At 36.3% G+C, this 19,177-nt stretch overlaps 1 protein-coding gene across 8 annotated transcripts in view; it reads left to right on the forward strand.

Annotated features, from left to right (window-relative positions):
- The window catches only part of LOC139129843 (dynein axonemal intermediate chain 7-like), a 105,870-nt gene that overhangs the window by 74,689 nt on the left and 12,004 nt on the right, over window positions 1-19,177 (forward strand). For all 8 annotated transcript variants that reach the window (XM_070695575.1, XM_070695547.1, XM_070695562.1 and 5 more), the window contains exons 3-6: window positions 13,370-13,461; window positions 14,139-14,243; window positions 16,280-16,420; window positions 18,732-18,878. In XM_070695575.1, coding sequence (XP_070551676.1) covers window positions 13,370-13,461; window positions 14,139-14,243; window positions 16,280-16,420; window positions 18,732-18,878 — 485 coding nt within the window. The remainder of the gene's footprint in view (window positions 1-13,369; window positions 13,462-14,138; window positions 14,244-16,279; window positions 16,421-18,731; window positions 18,879-19,177) is intronic.

Below are 19,177 nucleotides of genomic sequence, written 5' to 3' on the forward strand. Positions count from 1 at the left end.
TTTTTGTTTTTAACGTCCCGTGACTACAGTTTCCTGTTCTACGTCCTAAAGCATGTTGAGGTACATAGTATTCAGTTTGTCATATCAGCCTGTACCAGTACATGTTTGATGGTACAATGTATTGTTATTGTTGACAAATGAAGTCAAGACTAGCATTCAAATGTAATCAATGACAGTTCATTTTACAAGTATAGATGCTGTGTTAAATGGTGTTTCAACATGGGAGACGATAAAGACATTGCAAGTGATATGAAAAACAAAAATATTTTTTTAAATCACCAAAAGTTGCAGCTTCTAGCCTTTTAAACCTTGAAAAAAATATCATCATCTCCTGAAGCAATCTCATCAGTGTATCTTTGAAATTTAATGAAGTACAATTGAAAGTGATGAATCTTTCAAGACTAGTTGTGTGATAAAACATGATTATGATGGAAATTATCTTTATTCTATGCAGGTTATGTCTATTTGGATAATCCTACAGGATATGTAACAATAGCCATACATGTCACTCACAATATACCGGTACTCTGTATTTTAATGTAATCACACGATATCACAAGGTACATTGAATTTGCATGTCTTTGAGTCATGTGATGGTCCATGGGTTTACAAAACAAAACCAAAAAAAAAATCCAGAGAATGGATTATTTGTGCAGAATTTCTAAGGTTATATGAATCATAAAAGGCCTGATTATGATCTGCTATATACATTATGTGTCCTGTCTTTGTCTTTTAATCTGTTCGTTCTCTGTTTCTTTTGTACTGGACAAGTCTGGTATATACTGTGACATACGAAATTTTTATTGTCTAGCCAGGTTTCCCACTCAAAAATTGTAGAGGTGATTGTTTTAACAGCTGTTGATGGTTGTCTATTGATCATGAGCTGTTGTACTATTCACATGGTTCCTTTGATGTTCAGGTGAGACCATCTCCCAAAGGAAAACCATTATTAAATTGTTGTTTATAGTACACTTGACGTCTGTATTTTCATAACCTCAACAGGATATCATTGAAAACAGAACTTCAAAAGCTGGTGATGTTTGTTACCTATGAACTTCCACCACAATTGCTTGAATTTGTGAATATGTATGAGAACATCATTAAATATAAACGTACAAAATCTGATGACGTGTGCTCTTGCCTCTTTCATGACCTAACCTCATATAAACTATATATACAGCTCAATTCCTATTGGATGAAGACCATTAACTTCTTTTTGCCTTGGGACATTCTTCAAGACTTTAAAATTTAAGGAAGCAGTACTATACAATATTGATTTCACTTTCAATGAGAATTTGAAAATTTAGAGGGATTCTTGTAACCCCAGGCCACTGACTATGAGAAGAAAAAGAACAAACATACCCTCAAGGCTCCCCTACTCTAACTGGCAGTTTGATGAACTGTTGAAATATTTATGAATGATATTAACGGTGATGAATAAAAGCAATTAACCTGATTGTTGGTGTAATTAGTTCACGTGCAACAGGTCAGCACATTATGAACTCTACCTTGGTTTCCAAAGTTATGCTGTCAAGGTTATTATAGGAATCAATCATTGTTGTAATGCCATTTGTAATTTTTGTGTGTCTTGAATGTGTACTGTGTATTTGTGTGTGTGTTCATTGAATCCAGGCTGCATGCCGTGAGTATGGGCAGGAGATCACCATCATAGTGGGTTACTGAACCATCCTTTGTACAGATGGTGGCAGGATAGCCTTCAGGTCTTGCAAATGTTTACTGACCTAGGGGGTTAGGGTCCAACTTCTGATATGACCACTATGTATTTATTGGTAAGCATTTTGACTGAGAAACAAAAAATAGGATATGCATGGTAACATTTCTATGCATCAAATCTTTTTCATCTTTTGGGAGGATTTCTGTAAAGGCTCCCTGATCAATCCCTGGTTCACACATAGGTTGATGAGGGAAGTGTTTATTAATAATTTGTCAATCTTTGGTTTTCCTTTGAAATCTTTATCAATTAAATTAATTTCCTTAAAAGGTAAATCTGGCAATAATCAAGTGTTTTTAAGTTACAAATTTTAATACCAATGATATTTGCATGCAACAGGTAGGATAAATATCAAAGTAAGGTAAAAAATTTAAGATATGCTTCATTTCTAATACTGATGTATTACAAGTATTGGTATTATGCAAATATGAACATATAATATATTATGGTGATGATTTAGCCATCCCTGAAAGTTTAATCTTATCCACTAGTCCAAATTTTAACACTGTAATAACATTTCAAAGAAGGCAATAGTATTGAAGACAGTTTTAGTCCAAGTTTTCTCAAATTTCACTCAGCATTTTATATTTACCCAAAATTTTACCTGTTCCCCCTGATTTCTTGTAAAGAGGTCGACATTCAGCAAAAGGTACAATAGGTTTTGGGCCAAACCATGATGATTAGAGGGTAAAACATGAATACTTTGCTGGTCTTGTCTGCCAGATTTCCCTGCACGTTTTATGAAGCTTGTCTGAATTTTGATTTCTAGATAATTTGCATGTCACTCATGTACAGGAAACAATTAGTATGATGATAGAGAAATACCTGGCACATAACATCACAAAAGCTGTTCTAAATTATGCATAACATGTCAAAACCAGCAGCTTCCTTTAACACCTGTATGGAGTGTACTGCTATACATTGTAATACACTGAATGCCAAAGTGTCATCTTTTGTGAAACACCACTGCATTATCCATGGAAATAAAGTACTTCAATAATTTTGGTGTTCTACCTCCAGTGCTGGTTTTCAGTTTGGTCGTATTTGAAATTATTTCAATATTTACAACGTTGGCAAGTTTCTGTACCACACTTCTGGTCTCACTCGCTTGTTGCTATGTCATGGCAATGGCTTTTTAACTCTCTGGACCTAGCTGTCCGTTGGTCAAGAAGAATTACATGGCACAACCAATTGGCCAATAATAGCGGTTGATCATTTTACATCTCTTATAATGGCAAGATAAAGCTTACAGAGAATAATTAACAGTTTTTAAGTTTTCAATAATAGTTTCATGAGGAAAGAACATTTTCCATCATGTTTCCACACATACATTCGTAGCAGAAAGAATTATTTCAGCTTTCGACATCTGCCAGACTTTAAGGTCAATGAAGGTATGAAAATTACAGTCAGTTGAACGAGATCTTCATTTGACAATATCTAACTTGCTTCATCTCCAAGATGTAAATCAATCATGTCCTTTTCGCTTTCTTTAATGTTGATGGGGAACCTTGTTACCATGGCAATGAGGAACCTTACATAATTGCTCAGCCGCTCGTCAGCATACCCAGCAGAGCTGCATGCGTGTATGTTTTGTATCTAGTTTCAAGAAGCCAAATCTATCACTGGGTGTGTATTGACTAGTGTGGGGGGAATACAGACACTCCAGATAGACTGCCTTGGCACTTTGATATTTGAAGTGAAAATGTCAATATTTGTTGAAGATACGGGCAATTTCTTCTTTAGATGGTGCTAAGGGCTCCTTTCTTGTCTCAGTGAAAGCATGATGTGATGTATCACTTGATGTCAGGAATGATGAGAGCATTTCAAATATGACACAAAAAGCTATTTTCATATAATAGTTTGTTACAAATCTTTCCGATATACATTTCTAATCCCATGACATGAAAATGAGATATTGTGAAATACCAATCTATTAACAGCAGTGACTTTTGAGTTTCAAAATGTTATGAATAATAAATAATCATGGTTACCATTGACGATTTGTAATTTGTAATTAATGTCTTTGTTTCTTAAAAATCACAAAGACAATAAAATGCTACTTTTTAGATACAGGGAGATAAATAATAATAATTATTGTAGTTAAAAATATACTACTTTATGTGGTTTACGAAAGAAATGGGGAAAAAACCCCAAAATTATGGTGTTTCTATTGCGGATATGCCTTTGAGTGCCACAGTCTATTTTTGTCCCCTTTATAAAATAAACCCCGGTCAGTTTTTCTCAGATATTTGCCAAAATTTTGAGAAAAAACTGTAGTAAATGAAATGTGATATCCATTTGGTCCAAAAATATAAAAAAATTACAGAAAAATTCATAAAAATTGGTAAAATTTTGCACTAAAATTTTGGCGGGAGAAAATTACAGCGCTCAAAGGGTTAAGCAAGCCAGGGCATTAATTACACATTTTACCTTGATGTAGAGTAAAGTGGTATATTAATTCTCAATTGCATGTAAAGGTCATAAGGTGACTCCTGCTAATTCATTTCAACTGTAATTTTTCATTTGTATTCATCACCTGGGCAATCTTCACCGTCAGGGTCAGAGGTCACCTATCTCCGTTTGTATAGCCAACTGCTTTCTCTTTTTGTTACTGGAACGACACACAATTTGTATTGAAGTGTTGTCACGGACAATGTAATTAAGGAGACACGGTCATCGGCACCGAGCGCAAAGGTCGTGTGAGTCCCATACGTCCAATATGTGTTATATCAAAGGTGCCCCATTGAGAATTGTAAATTAAAACAAAGTATTTCACAGATTCATTGTATCATTTAAATTCTCCAGCTATGTTGACTTAATACGACAGTCTGTACTAGAGAAAATACACTTCTTCAAAAAATCCTACATACATTCCCATGTGTGAATGTTTCATGACCACATCCCTCATAAAATACATCCCGTAAAGGTGCCAAACTCGATGTGATTTTCCTCAAGTACATAAGGGCATTATTGCATTCGTAAAGCTTTTGAGTAATAAATGTCTTTCTATATTATGGTACCAATGAGAAAAATTTACGTTTTGAAAGAATGTTTGCAGTAGCTATCTCATTCCTCTTCAAGGTTAACACTCTCTATTAATAATTTTATATTCCTACATGTTTTTCATCTCATTTTTTTTCTGCTGAGGTGTCAAGAATTTGAATCTATCCTCATTTACACCCTTTGTAAAAAACTGTCAGTTAACCATGTGTTTGTGCCAAATAATTTGTCTCTTGAAACCATGTATTTCGTGATTTGAAAATTTTTTCCTCATTGAGTCTACGATATTATAATCTTCTCCCCACCAGGTGGTGCCTTTTTTTCCCAGTCAAATTTGCATTTTCCAGTTTCTGTACCGTACATGAATTGAACTGAAGAATTCATCTAGTGATCACAAGACAGTGATTAATCTAAGTAAACAGAATGAAATGTGTCAAAAAAGACTTGCTGATTCTTGACACATTCTAGAAGCACCACATAGACCAGTTTAACCAAGCTAGGTCTGACTCTACTAACTCCTTGACTGCTGTATTTTATCCCACCAAAAATTTTAGTGCAACATTTCCCCAATTTTTATGAACTTTTCTGTAATTTTTTCTGATAATTTTGGACTAAATGCACACAACATTTCATTTGCCACAGTTTTTCTCTGAAAATTTTGGCAAAAACCTAACCAAAGTAGACTGAGGTATATTTTATAAGGGTGACAAAAATTGACTTTGGCGCTCAAAGGGTTAAATTCAGCAAGATTCAATGACGCCTTGACTGTAGCAGATTTGATAAAGGTCATCTTTTCTGTCTTTCAGTACTTTTCATAAATATATATAGAAAGGACTTTAAAATGCGACATAAACGATGGATTTCATTGCCTAAGGGCTTCACCAGCATTATCCCAACAATCAAAGTTTGACTGAATCCAATAGGAGATAAACTGAAGGTCAATTACATTTGATGAAGAAAAAACAGTCAATCTACAAAGGTGTTGATACAGAATTTGAATTTTGACAAAAGCATATTTTTGGTCACTTGATAAGCTGTTGAAGATTTCTGTTCACTGATTGGTATAAATAGGCCTGTCCTTTGAATGTATGTACATGCCACAATGATGCCAAAACGATTAAATATAATTCCGTTGCTATTGTTGGTTATGTCACATCAACATACTACACATTCCTGGTTTGATGGGATAAAAAGAACCAGGTATTGTTCAAATACCAAAGAAAAATGGGTACAATGTAGATTAATTTTTGGGTCTAGGGAAAAAGCATTGTCATATGGTCAGAAATAGACATTTTAAAAAATTAGAGTATCTTTGTAGGGTCAGAAATAGATTTTACAAAAATGGGGATATCTTTTTTCATTCAGTCAACAAAATTGAACCCACAAATTGAAATACACTTGTTGTGTCAATGGTTGTAACCCTTTGAGTGCCAAAGCCGACTTTTGTTGCCTTATACAATATAATGCCAACAATTTCTTTCAGATCTGAACAATTTTTTCCTAATTTTTCTCAAAATTTTGGTTAAAAAGTGTAGCCCATGAACATTTTTGTCTATTTGGTCCAAAATCATGGAAAAAATTGCAGAAAAATTCATAAAAATTGGTAAAATGTTGCCCTGACATTTGGGGAGAAAAATTACAGTACTCAAAGGGTTAATTATTATTGTTGACCTTTGAAAGGTTGGATTGTCATTTTTCCCCTCACAAGATGTTAAGTTAAAAGGAAAAAACTAACAGTAACACTGACATTCAGACGCAAGAGTATTTTTCGTGTAAAGTTTGTTCAAGAGTGTATTGGAATGTGTGGTTCAACATGCAATGTTTTTATTAAAGTTTGTTTTAAGTCGTAATCCGAACTATTCCTGTACATCAAATATTGAATTTTAAGCAAAAGTAGAAGCATTCTTCAAACCCTTTGTCATTCATTTAATATATATAAAATTATTGACTCAAGTCTCATTTGTTGGTGTAGCTTTTTCATGTATACGTCGATGGGTTATATTTTAATTGTACACAGTGGGCATGTCCAGACGGGGACTCCACTGAGATCGCTCATTGAGGTGTGTGCTGTACGGTAATTACCTGGCATTGATTGGTGTCAGGAAGCAGTACCTTGTACACCTTGAATCAACATCAGAAACAGCTTTGTAATTAGTAGTTTTCAGTAATTATGTAATCATTAGTGTCTATTTATCCAGTTCTAATGTTCTCTTTGAAGTGACCATGGTTTATTCTGATGACCCCAAAACTTGTTACCATTTGTTGCAAGATCCATCGCTATGTTGACATTGACACAGTACTGACAATGATTGCAGAGTTGGGAATCCTTGGTCGTGCACAGTTCTGAGCACATCAATATTAGCTTTGTGCAGGCAGGGCTGTAGAGAGACCCAGAATAACATGCTATGCGCAAACCATGCATGGAAGAATTATTGGGATTATAAGCACTTCAACAAAAATGAAAGTTTTCACCTGTTCATACATTCTCTCATCTAGAAAACTTTAGAAATTTCAGTTTCATGATTATGAATAAATCTTAGAGGTTACCATGCAAATACAGTAGATTTTCGATCAGGTTCAAACTCACAACTTACTATTCCATGGTGTGATCTTATTTAATCTTAAGAAACAATCAGAGACTGGCGGGAAAATTACCACGTGATAACTTTTGTAATTATGTAAGTTTGAAGATGTATTTAACTTTGTAGAGAGTTAAGACTGAGACTTGAGATCAGACCGTTGACAGTGAACGACACGGTCGCCATCTTGCAATAAAGTACAAGGTTGTGTTACAATCTACATCTTGGTGTGTCAGCTTCAGTTACTGAAAGCATTACGATCCAGACTGGTACCTCTCAACTCGTAATTCCCCTAACTACGAGCGCAACAATTTACGGCACCCTGTCACCTATCAGAGACATCATAGTAAAAAATGCTCATCCAAAGGTCTGGATAAGAAAAACGAACAACCTAAAATTTATCAAAATTTGAAAAATTGAAATGGCATGAGCTATACCCTAGATGTTTACTCTATTGGAGATAAAGAATTAAAATTTTGGGTTTACAAAGAAACAAGACTGTGTTAAATTCATTATCTCCACAGTCTTCAAAATAGAACAAGCAACAGACCGGAAAAAAGTACTGCAAAAATTTGAGTGTCTGAAAAACTGTCCCCAAGGTACAGTCTATTTTATATTAAAATGTCAGAGACTCCCCCAAAAAAATCTAAAATATCAAGGAAGAAAAATTTTAGAGAAAATTGTGCATAGAAGCAGAACGAAAAGCTCAAGAAAGTTCATTCCGTAATTTGTCATTTAGCAATGGTTTTGAAATTCCATACCTTCTGGACTTTTCTATAACATATTGCATATAGATTGCATATTGGCCTCAGAATGGCAAAACCAAGGGTTGGTTATATCTTATATTTTTCTATCAGACTGTCAGAGAGGGGTTGAAATTCAGCTGCAATTTCTGTAAATATTATTCACATTTCATGACCAGAAGTTCAATACACACATGGTACATGCAGAATTCTGGTTACAAGATAAAAGTGTATGAAAAGCAGGTGATTACTACGCTGTAATGGCGTAACGTTACTGTTCAACAGTTTGCAAATATATCTACCGCAAAAAAATGTAAAGCGTTCAATTTCCTCAGTCAGGTAGCAGTAAATTGTATATTTACCCTACTTGAAAAAAATGAATCAAAATTTCCTCTTCTGGTATTTCATACAAAAACTAAAAAAAACCACTTCCTACAGCAATATTTTGATATCCTCACATCGTCAGCGATAACATTGAAGGGAAGTTGATAGACTTTCATAATGAACTATGCCTCTTTTCCCATTAACCTGCTGTATGGATTCAGGCATCATGCACAGTGGGTGTCCGAGTCCGAGGATCCAACCAGAGACAACAGCAGTGAATGCTAAATAGGAGAGTTTGCTTTTAATTGACCGTTTCCTTTGTGATCTGCTATTGTCTTTGCTAGGTTGAATGAAATGTTAATTCTTTCAAATGCAGTTGATGAATTCAGGGGAAGTATCACCTTAGTGTGCATAGTTTGCAATCCACTGTGTGTATCCTTCCTCTGCTTTGTGAGTGCATTGGAAAATCCAACCTCATCTAAATAATTCTCGCCTGAATTGTTCTACCATCTTTAATATTCTGCACTGTAATAACAGATTTCTTGTGATACTGTTCCACAAGGTAAGCATTGAAAGTAGTAAGGATAATATATTTATATGCCATGGTGTCAAGATTGTGTTGAACTGTATGTACACCGAAGGTCATTCACTGGATTCAGTGCAGTGTGTGATGGAAGCAAATGTTTTTCATCACGCAAAATCATTTGCAAGTTCAATATGACGCAACAGAGGCCCTGTGTGACGATGCTGTGTGTTACCAGCGTGTGTACGGCCCCCAGCTCACCAGTGACGCAGCATCGTACACAGGGCTAGATGCTATAAGGTGTTGTTGATTCTGCTACCATCTTACTATGGTCCAATCTTATTTTCTGATGTAGATGTAATCATCATGTTCAGCTCTGAGTCGGGATGACACAGTGTGTGCATAATAATTAATATGCCTTGCTCTTCTCATTCCCTTTTCTATCACATACGTGTATAGCATATCTCATTCATCCTTAAGGTAGTATGTGCCTCGAAAGTGAAAGATTTAAACTTATGCTCAAACTTTCCTAAATGAAACTTTCAACCATTCTCTTACCAAATCAAAAATAAAAATTGAGGGTCACCATGCAAATTTTTGAACTAGCAAAACAAATTACTCTCCATTTTGCAATATTTGAAATTCAAAATGGCCGCCATCCCTGTGTTAATTCTATGGGGTCAAAATTAAATTTTGGATTTTCAAAAAACTAAGATGGTGAAAGGTTTTCTTACCCCAAGAGCTTTAAAATGAACATTCACAAGCATTAGATCAGAAAAGAATTGTAGGAATTTGAGAGTCTGAATATCTGTCTCCGAGCCGCGTTCTACCTTAAATATTTATTGTTGTTATCACAGTTATAGCAGAAAACACACTGAAGAAATGCTGCAAAGTGTAAAGTTCAATGTCGGTCAACATGAATCATAAACGATAACGACTTCAAAATCTCAGTAAATGGTACTGTTTAATTTTTGAATAAGGATAAATCATGCATATTTTAAAAATGTCAGCCCACGTTAGCCTTTCTTCCATCAATTTCAATTCCAACCTGTGAGATGAAAAACACTATGCTATTTTAACTTGCCAATCTGTTGCACAAATTAATAAGGATGTTGTGGCACAGTGCTCTCAGAGTAAATGTTGATTTTCAGGCAAAGTTCCTTCACCAGTCACATATCAACTGGAGTGCACAACTTGATAGATAGGGGAGACCTACGTCTATGCAAGCTGCCGATATATCTGTTCTGAACATTATCCAGTGTTACATCAATAAAAGTTATCCTTGGTGTCTGCGTATTGACGCTAACCAGTCTAAATACCAATGCAGAACAATGACAAACAATGCTGCTGATTTTAGCTTCACACAGTCAATTGTATCGCCATGATCATGAGATCATTTCTCTTAAACTGTTCTTCTGTTCCATGTGGCTCGTAAATCGGTCAATCCATGAGCCGCACTCACTGCTGGCCTCGATGACATCTTGGGTAGCGGAATTGTACTGTTCAATGAATCGCTGCCTGATCCAGCCCACCAACTCTCCCCCCCCCCAACTTGTTTTATACCCTTTGAACTTTTATGCCCTTTGAACTTTAATAGCTGAACATTAACCGTATATGCAATGGTAATTTTAGGTCAAGGGTCACCTGTTGCATGCAAGTAAAAAAACACCCAACTACACAACTGCTGACAGATATACTAATGTAGAAATTTCAATACTTTGATATTTGATGTCCATACCAAGTGGTGGGTACCATAAATAAAACTTAATGTCAGAGTTTGGTATTAATTATAATTTTTATACCATGATGGCAAAGCTTTTCAAAATTTTCTGTCGAATTTTCATGGACTGATTTCCATTATTACTTTCACACATATACATGTAACTTTAAAGTTTAATACAGCAGAATAATAGTTTTTATGGGAACAGAAGTTGTTTTGAAGATTAAGTTGGACAAATTTTGATTTCAAAGTTTAACCCTTTCACCCCGAGTTCCCTGTATACAGGTCCAACTTTACCATAGAAAACAATGGATTTGTGACAAACCATGGTTTAAAAGTTTAAACATGAATTTTGTCAACCGTATGAACTACATATTATCACGTAAACCAATATATTGATCAACCAAAACTAAATATTATATATATACATTAACTGTGGATGCATGAAGCGTAATTTTAAGTGGCCTGAAATAGCATGACCTCTGAACTGCCAGAAATCGGTCCACCACACGTGAGTTACTGTCACACTTGAATCTGCCAGATTAGAAAACACTCGTAGAATTTTCAAATATAATATGCAGCGATTTAAAAATTGCGTATGTCATTTGGTTTTTAAAATTGAGCGTTTTGAAAGGTAAGAATGAATCGTTGGCAATCATGGTATTGAATTTTGTGCCTGCCCTGCTTGGCTCGGCCGAGCACATGCAAATTGGTGACACTGTGGCCCCTGGTGCATGATTGATGTGTCAATTAGAGTAATAATTACCCTAATAATTGGTCTCCAATTAATTTGAATGAGTGCAGTCTTGGAAACGATGTGGGCAGGCAGGGCCAGGCATGACAGTAATTTGAGGTATTCATGGGTAAATCACCATGGAAACGTCAAAGTTACTGAAAAACTACAGAAAATTTTGAGAAATTGGAGCACTATTCAGCTCAACAGGTATGAACTGTGCTGTCAGTGTTAAACTGTCACATGACTTTACTGAATATTAAATGTAAACCTTTCATGCATTTGCATGGCCCTTACTTCAAGTTGTTTCTCTTCACATTCTGAAATACTCTGATTGCACATGTCATTTATGTTAAACTATGTTCCAGCTCTTAGTTAGTCGGCAAAAATTGGCAAAACATTCTTATTTTTCATTTCTGCCATGCCTCATGAACACATTGATTTTCAATGCCGAAATTGTGTGATGGCTATATGAAATCATGCAAAAATCTGGGTCCTAAGAAAAATACCAATCATAAACTTTAAGACTACACTCACATAAAATTACTACATAGCTATCTGTTAGTCACAAATGTATAAATTATAACAATGCAATTAACATTGGAAGTCCTATATATATATACTGGTATATATATATATCCATGTGTGTGTGGGTATTTTAATTCATGTTCCTTGAACTTGATCCAAACAATTCTGAAAAGTACTTCTTAAGTTTTACATTCAAGCCCCTCTCCTTCAATATTTTCATCATTATTTCCCAAAAAAATTGGACAGGATGTTCTTTCTAAATGGATGGTGTTACCATAATTTTCTGATTTTATTTTGCAGCTTTGCACTTTGGTATTTTTACACATTAGAACGGATGTGTAAAATATGCATTGAGTTTTTATTCTGTTTTCACATTTGACTGAACTTCTATCCCCCAGCAAAGTAAAATATCTATGTGAGACAGAAAGTTAGATATATAAAGTTTCACAGTACCACTTTGGAAAAAAATTAACCAAGGTGGAGAAAAAAAATGTGAGAGGAACTGAGAAATCCAAGTCCCTGATTTTTAAAACTGTTAAATTGTGCAAATATGTTTTTAAGTTTGTTAATGAAATTAGATACAAAATTAAACTTGCAAAAAATCTGACCAAGCATTTGGGTGGGTAAATCATACCATGGTGTGTTTTACCTGAAAAATGCAGTTCTTTGCATATTCTTACATGACATGATCTAACAAATCGTGCAAATGAAGGGCTTGGGGCATTTGAACCTGTTCAAACATGCAACTACTCTTCAATTTATTCACTTGTTCTCCGCTGCATAAACATTCCTTTATCACTCACTTTTCTGATAATAATGAACCTGTTCAGCTGAGAATAATAGACCACAAAAAAAAAATGCTGGATCCTGGAGATATTTGAATAAAGTAAATTAGTTTGCCCGTCGTACAAACTATTTACTTCTTGAGTCGAAACAATTTTTAATATATTTAATTTTTTTTCAGTAAGCTACATGTTATAATTATTGTGTTTATATTTTGAAAATCAATATATCTGGCAAGGTGTCGTGGGTTTTTACATTTACATGTATAACTGGGTGGGCATCTCTGGGTGTGGCAAGCCTATTATTACTGACCTAGAGGGCCTTACTGAGGCTTGTTCTGCAGAATTTACAGATAGTAACCAATAAAATATGATACTACAACTCTAATGTTCCGGAAGCCAGTTTCAATTTTGAGGTTATTTTTTAAGAAGTGTATATTTTTGTGGTCGAAAATGACCCTAGCAAAGAAAATACGACAAAAATGAGGGAATTATTCAGCCAGGCAGGCATGGAATGCCTCTTGAACCGTTTGAAAAGATGCCATGTATAATGAGCAAGCCGGGGCCTTTCATTATCTGTATTTGCCGGGTATTTGCATGTTACGTAACAGTGCATGTAGATGCAGCAAGCCTTTGACAATGCTTGGGTATTTATTATGTATGTCACTGACCGTTGCACTGTCATTTGACTACTTTCACTGACAGAAGAAGCACAGCTCAGAGCTGAAGAAGAGGAACGTGAGCGACAGGAGAGAGAACGACAAGAGAAAGAAGAGAGGGCTCGGATTGAAGCAGAGGTGAGTCAGAGAAAGTGTTACTGTATCAAGAGCTTTTTGAACCCACTGTGGTGTTTTCATAGCAGAATAATTCCCCAGCATGTATTTCTGTTCTCTGTAAGACCAGCCATACTGCATTGCATATGCATAGTGTGACAGTGCCATGTTGGCAGAGTCCTAACTCTCATTGAAAATCCCAATTGGGAATCTCACAACCGAAACCCTACCACATGAGATTCATACACCACAATTTTCACTCCAGTATGTGTCTGTTAGCATTACCCCCTTACTGTACTGTCATTTGGAAAAAATGTGTTGTATTTTTTTCCCACCATGGCGTTGTAAGTAAGACAAGTGCTGGGAGTGGCATTGCACTAGACACTCAGGGGTCAGTGTGAATAATTAATGCCTATGGGGGGAAACTATCAAAGCTAAAAACGGACAAGCCTTGAAATGATTTTGACCTTGCCAATAAATTTTACCAAGCCTAGTTCACCACGTGGAATATATTTGCTGTGAATTTTGTGAAAAGTCTGGACACTTTGCTTGAATTCAAGCATGGCTTCATTAGTTTGCAATATGTAAATTATTCAAGTTTGATAGCATTTGACCCGGTGTGGTATGGGGAGGCCATGCAGCAGGTTTGAGGAAGAAGCCCTAGTTCCTCTCATGTAAGGTTTTCTTCTCGTTTCCTTCAGGAGAGAAAGCGACACGCGGCCGAAGTGGGCGAGCTGAACTCCATTCTTGAAGGCAATTTAACTGCTTTGGAGAACCAGAATGCAGAAAGAAGGGCTAAAGCCAAGGTATTTTCTTCACTTTCCTTTTCATGTCTCCTCAACCTGTTTATTCCAATGCTAATTGGCTTTTTGAACCACTGTCTTGAGTAGGGAACAGTTTGCATTTGCTTGCGGTGGGTACCAGATATTTTGAATCCAGTCGGACCCGCCTTTGAGAAAGTGCCGGTGAAATGGAATGTAAACCAGTTTATAAGATTAAGTGTGGAAATTCAAATTTTTTGTGCCTGTTAATACACGACATGTGCTTGCTTTTAATCACAAAACAGCGGGGCTTTGGTTGGTTACGTTGGTGTGAAATGCTGTGAAGATGCAATGATTTGAGGACAGGTGGGGTGTGTGTGGACACAGCAACAGGTTTTCCCGGTTGCCATAGGTGTCCAGTTGTGGAAACCACGCCAAGGCAAATAGAATTGTAGGATAAATATTCGGTCATCTCATTAAGAGTAGCATTTCAGGGGAGGGATGGGGGCCATTAATTCCCTGAATACAAACTGCTGCACACATTCTTTCCCATATTGTCTTGTGAGACAAAAGCTCTCCCCTGCATCTTGCATAACAATGTCCACGTCGCCACAATACCCCAGCGGTCAAAAGAAGCCCCTTTTCAATGGCCACAGAAAGCCCCACTTAAGATTAAAAGTGCCCCGGGGGAAATTGGAAAGGATTCAAACAGTCGGAAGCTGTGATTGAGACGGTAATCAGCTGCCCCATTTGCTAAAATGCAAATTTAACACCACCGAAGAAAATAAATGAAATTAATTTGTTGCCGTAGAAAGATTGGGAAGTTGCTCCCGGTTACACTCCTGACCGGGGTTTTTAATTTCAGCCAGCCAAGTTGGTGGAAATATCTCACCAGGGTGTGAACTGTATTGGCAGTTGCAGTGACTTATGTCAGCTGGTGACAAATTCCAAAATTAGCATGTCCAATTCGGCTGCTCCAGTTTCGGTTACATAATATTTGGATAAAAAGGGGGCATTTGTGCCGCTCAGTACCAATGTAATTTATACAGTGGGGCTTGTTAAGAATGCTGGCATACACTTTTGTGTACGCACTTGAAAGTCCAGTCCTCTTTTTTGGTTTCTTGCCTTTTCAGGATTCATTGTAGCTTTCCTTTGACAGTGTCCCATGAAGAATGTCCATATTCAAATTGTCACTGGCAGATCAAAGTGCCAGCTGAATCCAAAATCTTCCAAAATTGTTTTTTCTTGACATTGTCATAATCTAGTTGAATGGATATTGTGACCAAGGTTTATGAAATGTTGATTTAAAATTATTGGAAAAATTGTTGTAGGTCATGGTGAATTTTCAGAAATATTCAAAATGAGTTTTTTTTTTTTAGTCTTATAAATTATCAAATTGCCCTATAATGTGACAGCTAATTAATTTGCCCGGTGTTGAAATTATTTGTGCCCTGTGTTGAAATTATCTCAATATCTGTGAAAGTGTCCAAGAGGTAGGCAAAGTTAGACTGGGCCCATATGTTCTGAATATCATTTCTTATGAATATGCAGATTGGCTGTCTATCATGTGACCTGATGCTCTGCTGATGATTGGCAGAATGCATTGTCACTCTTTAGCTACAGGATAAGTGCTGTCAGTGACCTGTTAGAAGTCAGGCGTGTGCACGTGTGGCATATGTAATATGACATTGTACTGTTGTCCTCTGTATCTATGAAATTTTATATGGAGGAATTCTCAATACTTTTCCAATTTTTAAAAAATTTTTTAGACTTCTCTTCAGAGTCCCACAACAACCTTTTCTATGGTACCTTATAGTGCACTTGATTCTAAAAAAACCCCACTAGAATGCCACGTGATTTGCGATTGCCTTGGAATTTCAACAAAATACTGTTCCCATTTGAAATCCAACCTGACATTTTAATTGGCTGAAATAACTCTTGGCATTAGATTTTATGAAATATGACTGGGCTGTAAAAAGTTGCACGTTTCACCGTACCCTTTTACATTTATAAATTCTTTAGTGCATGATAAAACTGCAAGCAATTCATTGATCATTGTTTTTCTGTGAACTCTATTTCAGTGGAACAGGTATATGTTATGCGATGGAAGTCCAGACCCTACCATTCCCGGCGAGATCAACACCTATATGAACCTTTGGAAGGAAGATGATAGTAAGAATGACATAGAAAGTGTTCTCAAAGAAAGTCAACTGACTCATTCTGTAAGTATGCAAAACACAACAAAAATCTGAAGGGTTATTAACATGCATGAAAGAGACCATTTTGATAAATTTCAGTAATTGTTAGAAGTCGTATCATTTCATCCATAGTTGTTCAGAGCTGACTAAATGTTTCAGAAAGGCCTTTGCACTACTGTATAAATAAGTTATTTGAATATGGTAGATTTATATGGTTAATACATAACAGGCAAGGTCATTCAATTTTTGTGTCACCAGAGTTTCCATCTGTGGACGTCGCTCAGGTGATTCTATAGACAGTTATATCTGCCAGATACAATTCGATAAACAGAACTGAAGAAACCGGATGCATTGCAATGTGCATGTATCTTGTCCAAGCTTTCAAACATGGCAGGTTCGGAGCTACTGAAATCTTTTTTGCTTCGGTTTTCATGACATTATAGAACTCTGTCAATAAAATGCTATGTAAACTTGAGTTACCTTTGCAACCTGCCTGGCCCATAGATGTTCAATGCGGAGATTTCAGAATTCTGATAACCAACTTTGTAAACCGTGAAAGGGAATCTCTCCCACACATGACTTCAGCATGCACTTAATTGCAATCCTGGTTTGACAAATATTTTCCTGGTTTGTGGAACATGAAAACTGCATTTAATTTCCCCTAATGACAACCAAGCCATTGATTGCTCACTGATGGCCATGCAATTGTCCCTATTCAACCTCTCAAAGTAACCACAATCTTGTATGGCTTCCTCCTGCAAATAATTTCCATTGAAAATCAAGCTTTCTTATTTAAACGCGGATGAATGATTGAATTTTGGGAGAGTGTAATGATGTTCTGTAGATGCAGTTGAATAATCCCATTATCCTGCCCGCCCAACACTTGCTTGTCATTTTCAGCTGAAAATATATTCCGAATTGTCAACATCTGCTTGTGTGAATACGTAACAGACAAAAATTCTGAAAATAGTAAAATTAGCAGCTATTTTCCTTCAGAATGTACCTTTACAGGAGGTTATGCGTCAACCTTTTGCCTTCCTAACATGAAAGCTGCGCTGAGAGTGACAAATCCACATGTAAATTGTCCATTTTCATTAGCAGGTGTGCCCTGGTATGGCGTTTTTCCTTCTCCAGAAATTTTGTCAAATTTTGTTACTGTGCAGTAAAACAAATTTCAGTGCCTACCTAATCAAATTGTCAAGGCCTCTGCTTGCCATTTGATAAGTGCTGCCCACAATGCCAGTGAAAACGAACAGAATTTCCTAAATTTTCAGAAATTTTGGTAATTTTTTTGCCACAAGCGGCGGATTTTAATTTGAAAGTAAGGCAGGAATAGCGTTTAGAATTCCCATAGTAGACATGCATCAGATCAACTCCCAGTTTAGACCATAATTCAATCTGTCACAATTTGCTCCTTTAATAACAAGTGAAAGTGTCACAAGGTTCTGTCCCATGTTCCTCCGCAATCACTTGATCATAATATATTCAGAAAGGTGTCTGCCAAGTGTTTCAGGTTGTCATTTTTGCTAACAAATACGAAATCTAAATCTGTCAAAAAGATGCACAATTTCACCGCCAACATGTCAGACATGATAGTTTTGATCTTGGTTTTTTTTTTAAATTTCAGGGAAAGTACATTTGCGACAGACTGCTTTCCTAATATTTTGAAAAAAGTGCCCAAGGTTTTTTATTCTGTGGCTCAAACCAGCACAGAACAGAGTATTTGCTGGTGTGATTTGAACTTGTGACCTACTAAAGGTGTCAATTACTGGCTGGGTGAAATGTTATTGGTTGTCAACATGGTGTCAGCTATGACGATGGTGTTCGAAGTGATACAGAAATAGACTGAAATCTGTCAGTGGGTTATGTAAGACATTCATGCTTGAATGGTTTCAACTTGCATTGTGCCACATTTAATGAGAACAGTTTAGCAGTAGAAATCTTGTTCCCTGGAGATGAAACAGGACTCTGAAGGAAAATTTGAAGGCAAGGAAAGTGCAACCGTAGTTGAGAAAACTTGAGTTTGTTTGAAAAATGTGCACACAAGTTCGCAGCTGGAATGATAGCAATGTAATGGAATAAAGTATTTTTTAACATACAGTAACAACTTGATTTTCCCTTAAATTTTGATATGAAATATCTTAGCTATTCCAAATCGTAATTGTTAATAATATTTGTCGAAGCCTGAAAGGAGCGGGGAGAGATTTCAACACAGCTCTTCTTGAAACCCGGCAAGTTGTGTGAATTTTCTGTTGTCTGGAGCTCGCTCAGTCTCCAGGGAATGTTTGATGTAACACTGAACCGTACCATTTCATTTTGATGTTTATCATCACAGTTGATTGGTGAGCTGTCGTTCCTATTGGACGATACGCCAGAGGAGGAACTCTCTGAAAAGGATGCTGCTAATTACAAGCAAACCATCCTGGAGCTGGAGACCTTGCTTGCCGAGAAGTTGGATATTGCTACTGTGGATCTCTTGAAGGTAAAAAAAATCAAATTATTTATTTTAATGGATTATTCAAAGGATTAATGGTCTCATTCTGGGAGAAATAGGAAATGCACCAAACAGTTGCACCCCCAAAATATATAACAGATTTTGGATGTAGTTCTGGTGATCTGTTATGTTGTAACACTTAGTTTGAATTGCTTCAAGTGAAATGAGGCTGTCCGTATAACACTACTTGATGGTACCAGACTTGAGTTTGTACACAGCCAGCAAGACTGTTCAGATGGATGCATTTCAAGTCCCCGTTTGACAGAAACTGATTAAATATTTCATGA

This window comes from Ptychodera flava, chromosome 1 (assembly GCF_041260155.1).
Source record: "Ptychodera flava strain L36383 chromosome 1, AS_Pfla_20210202, whole genome shotgun sequence".
Classification (NCBI taxonomy): Eukaryota; Metazoa; Hemichordata; class Enteropneusta; family Ptychoderidae; genus Ptychodera; species Ptychodera flava.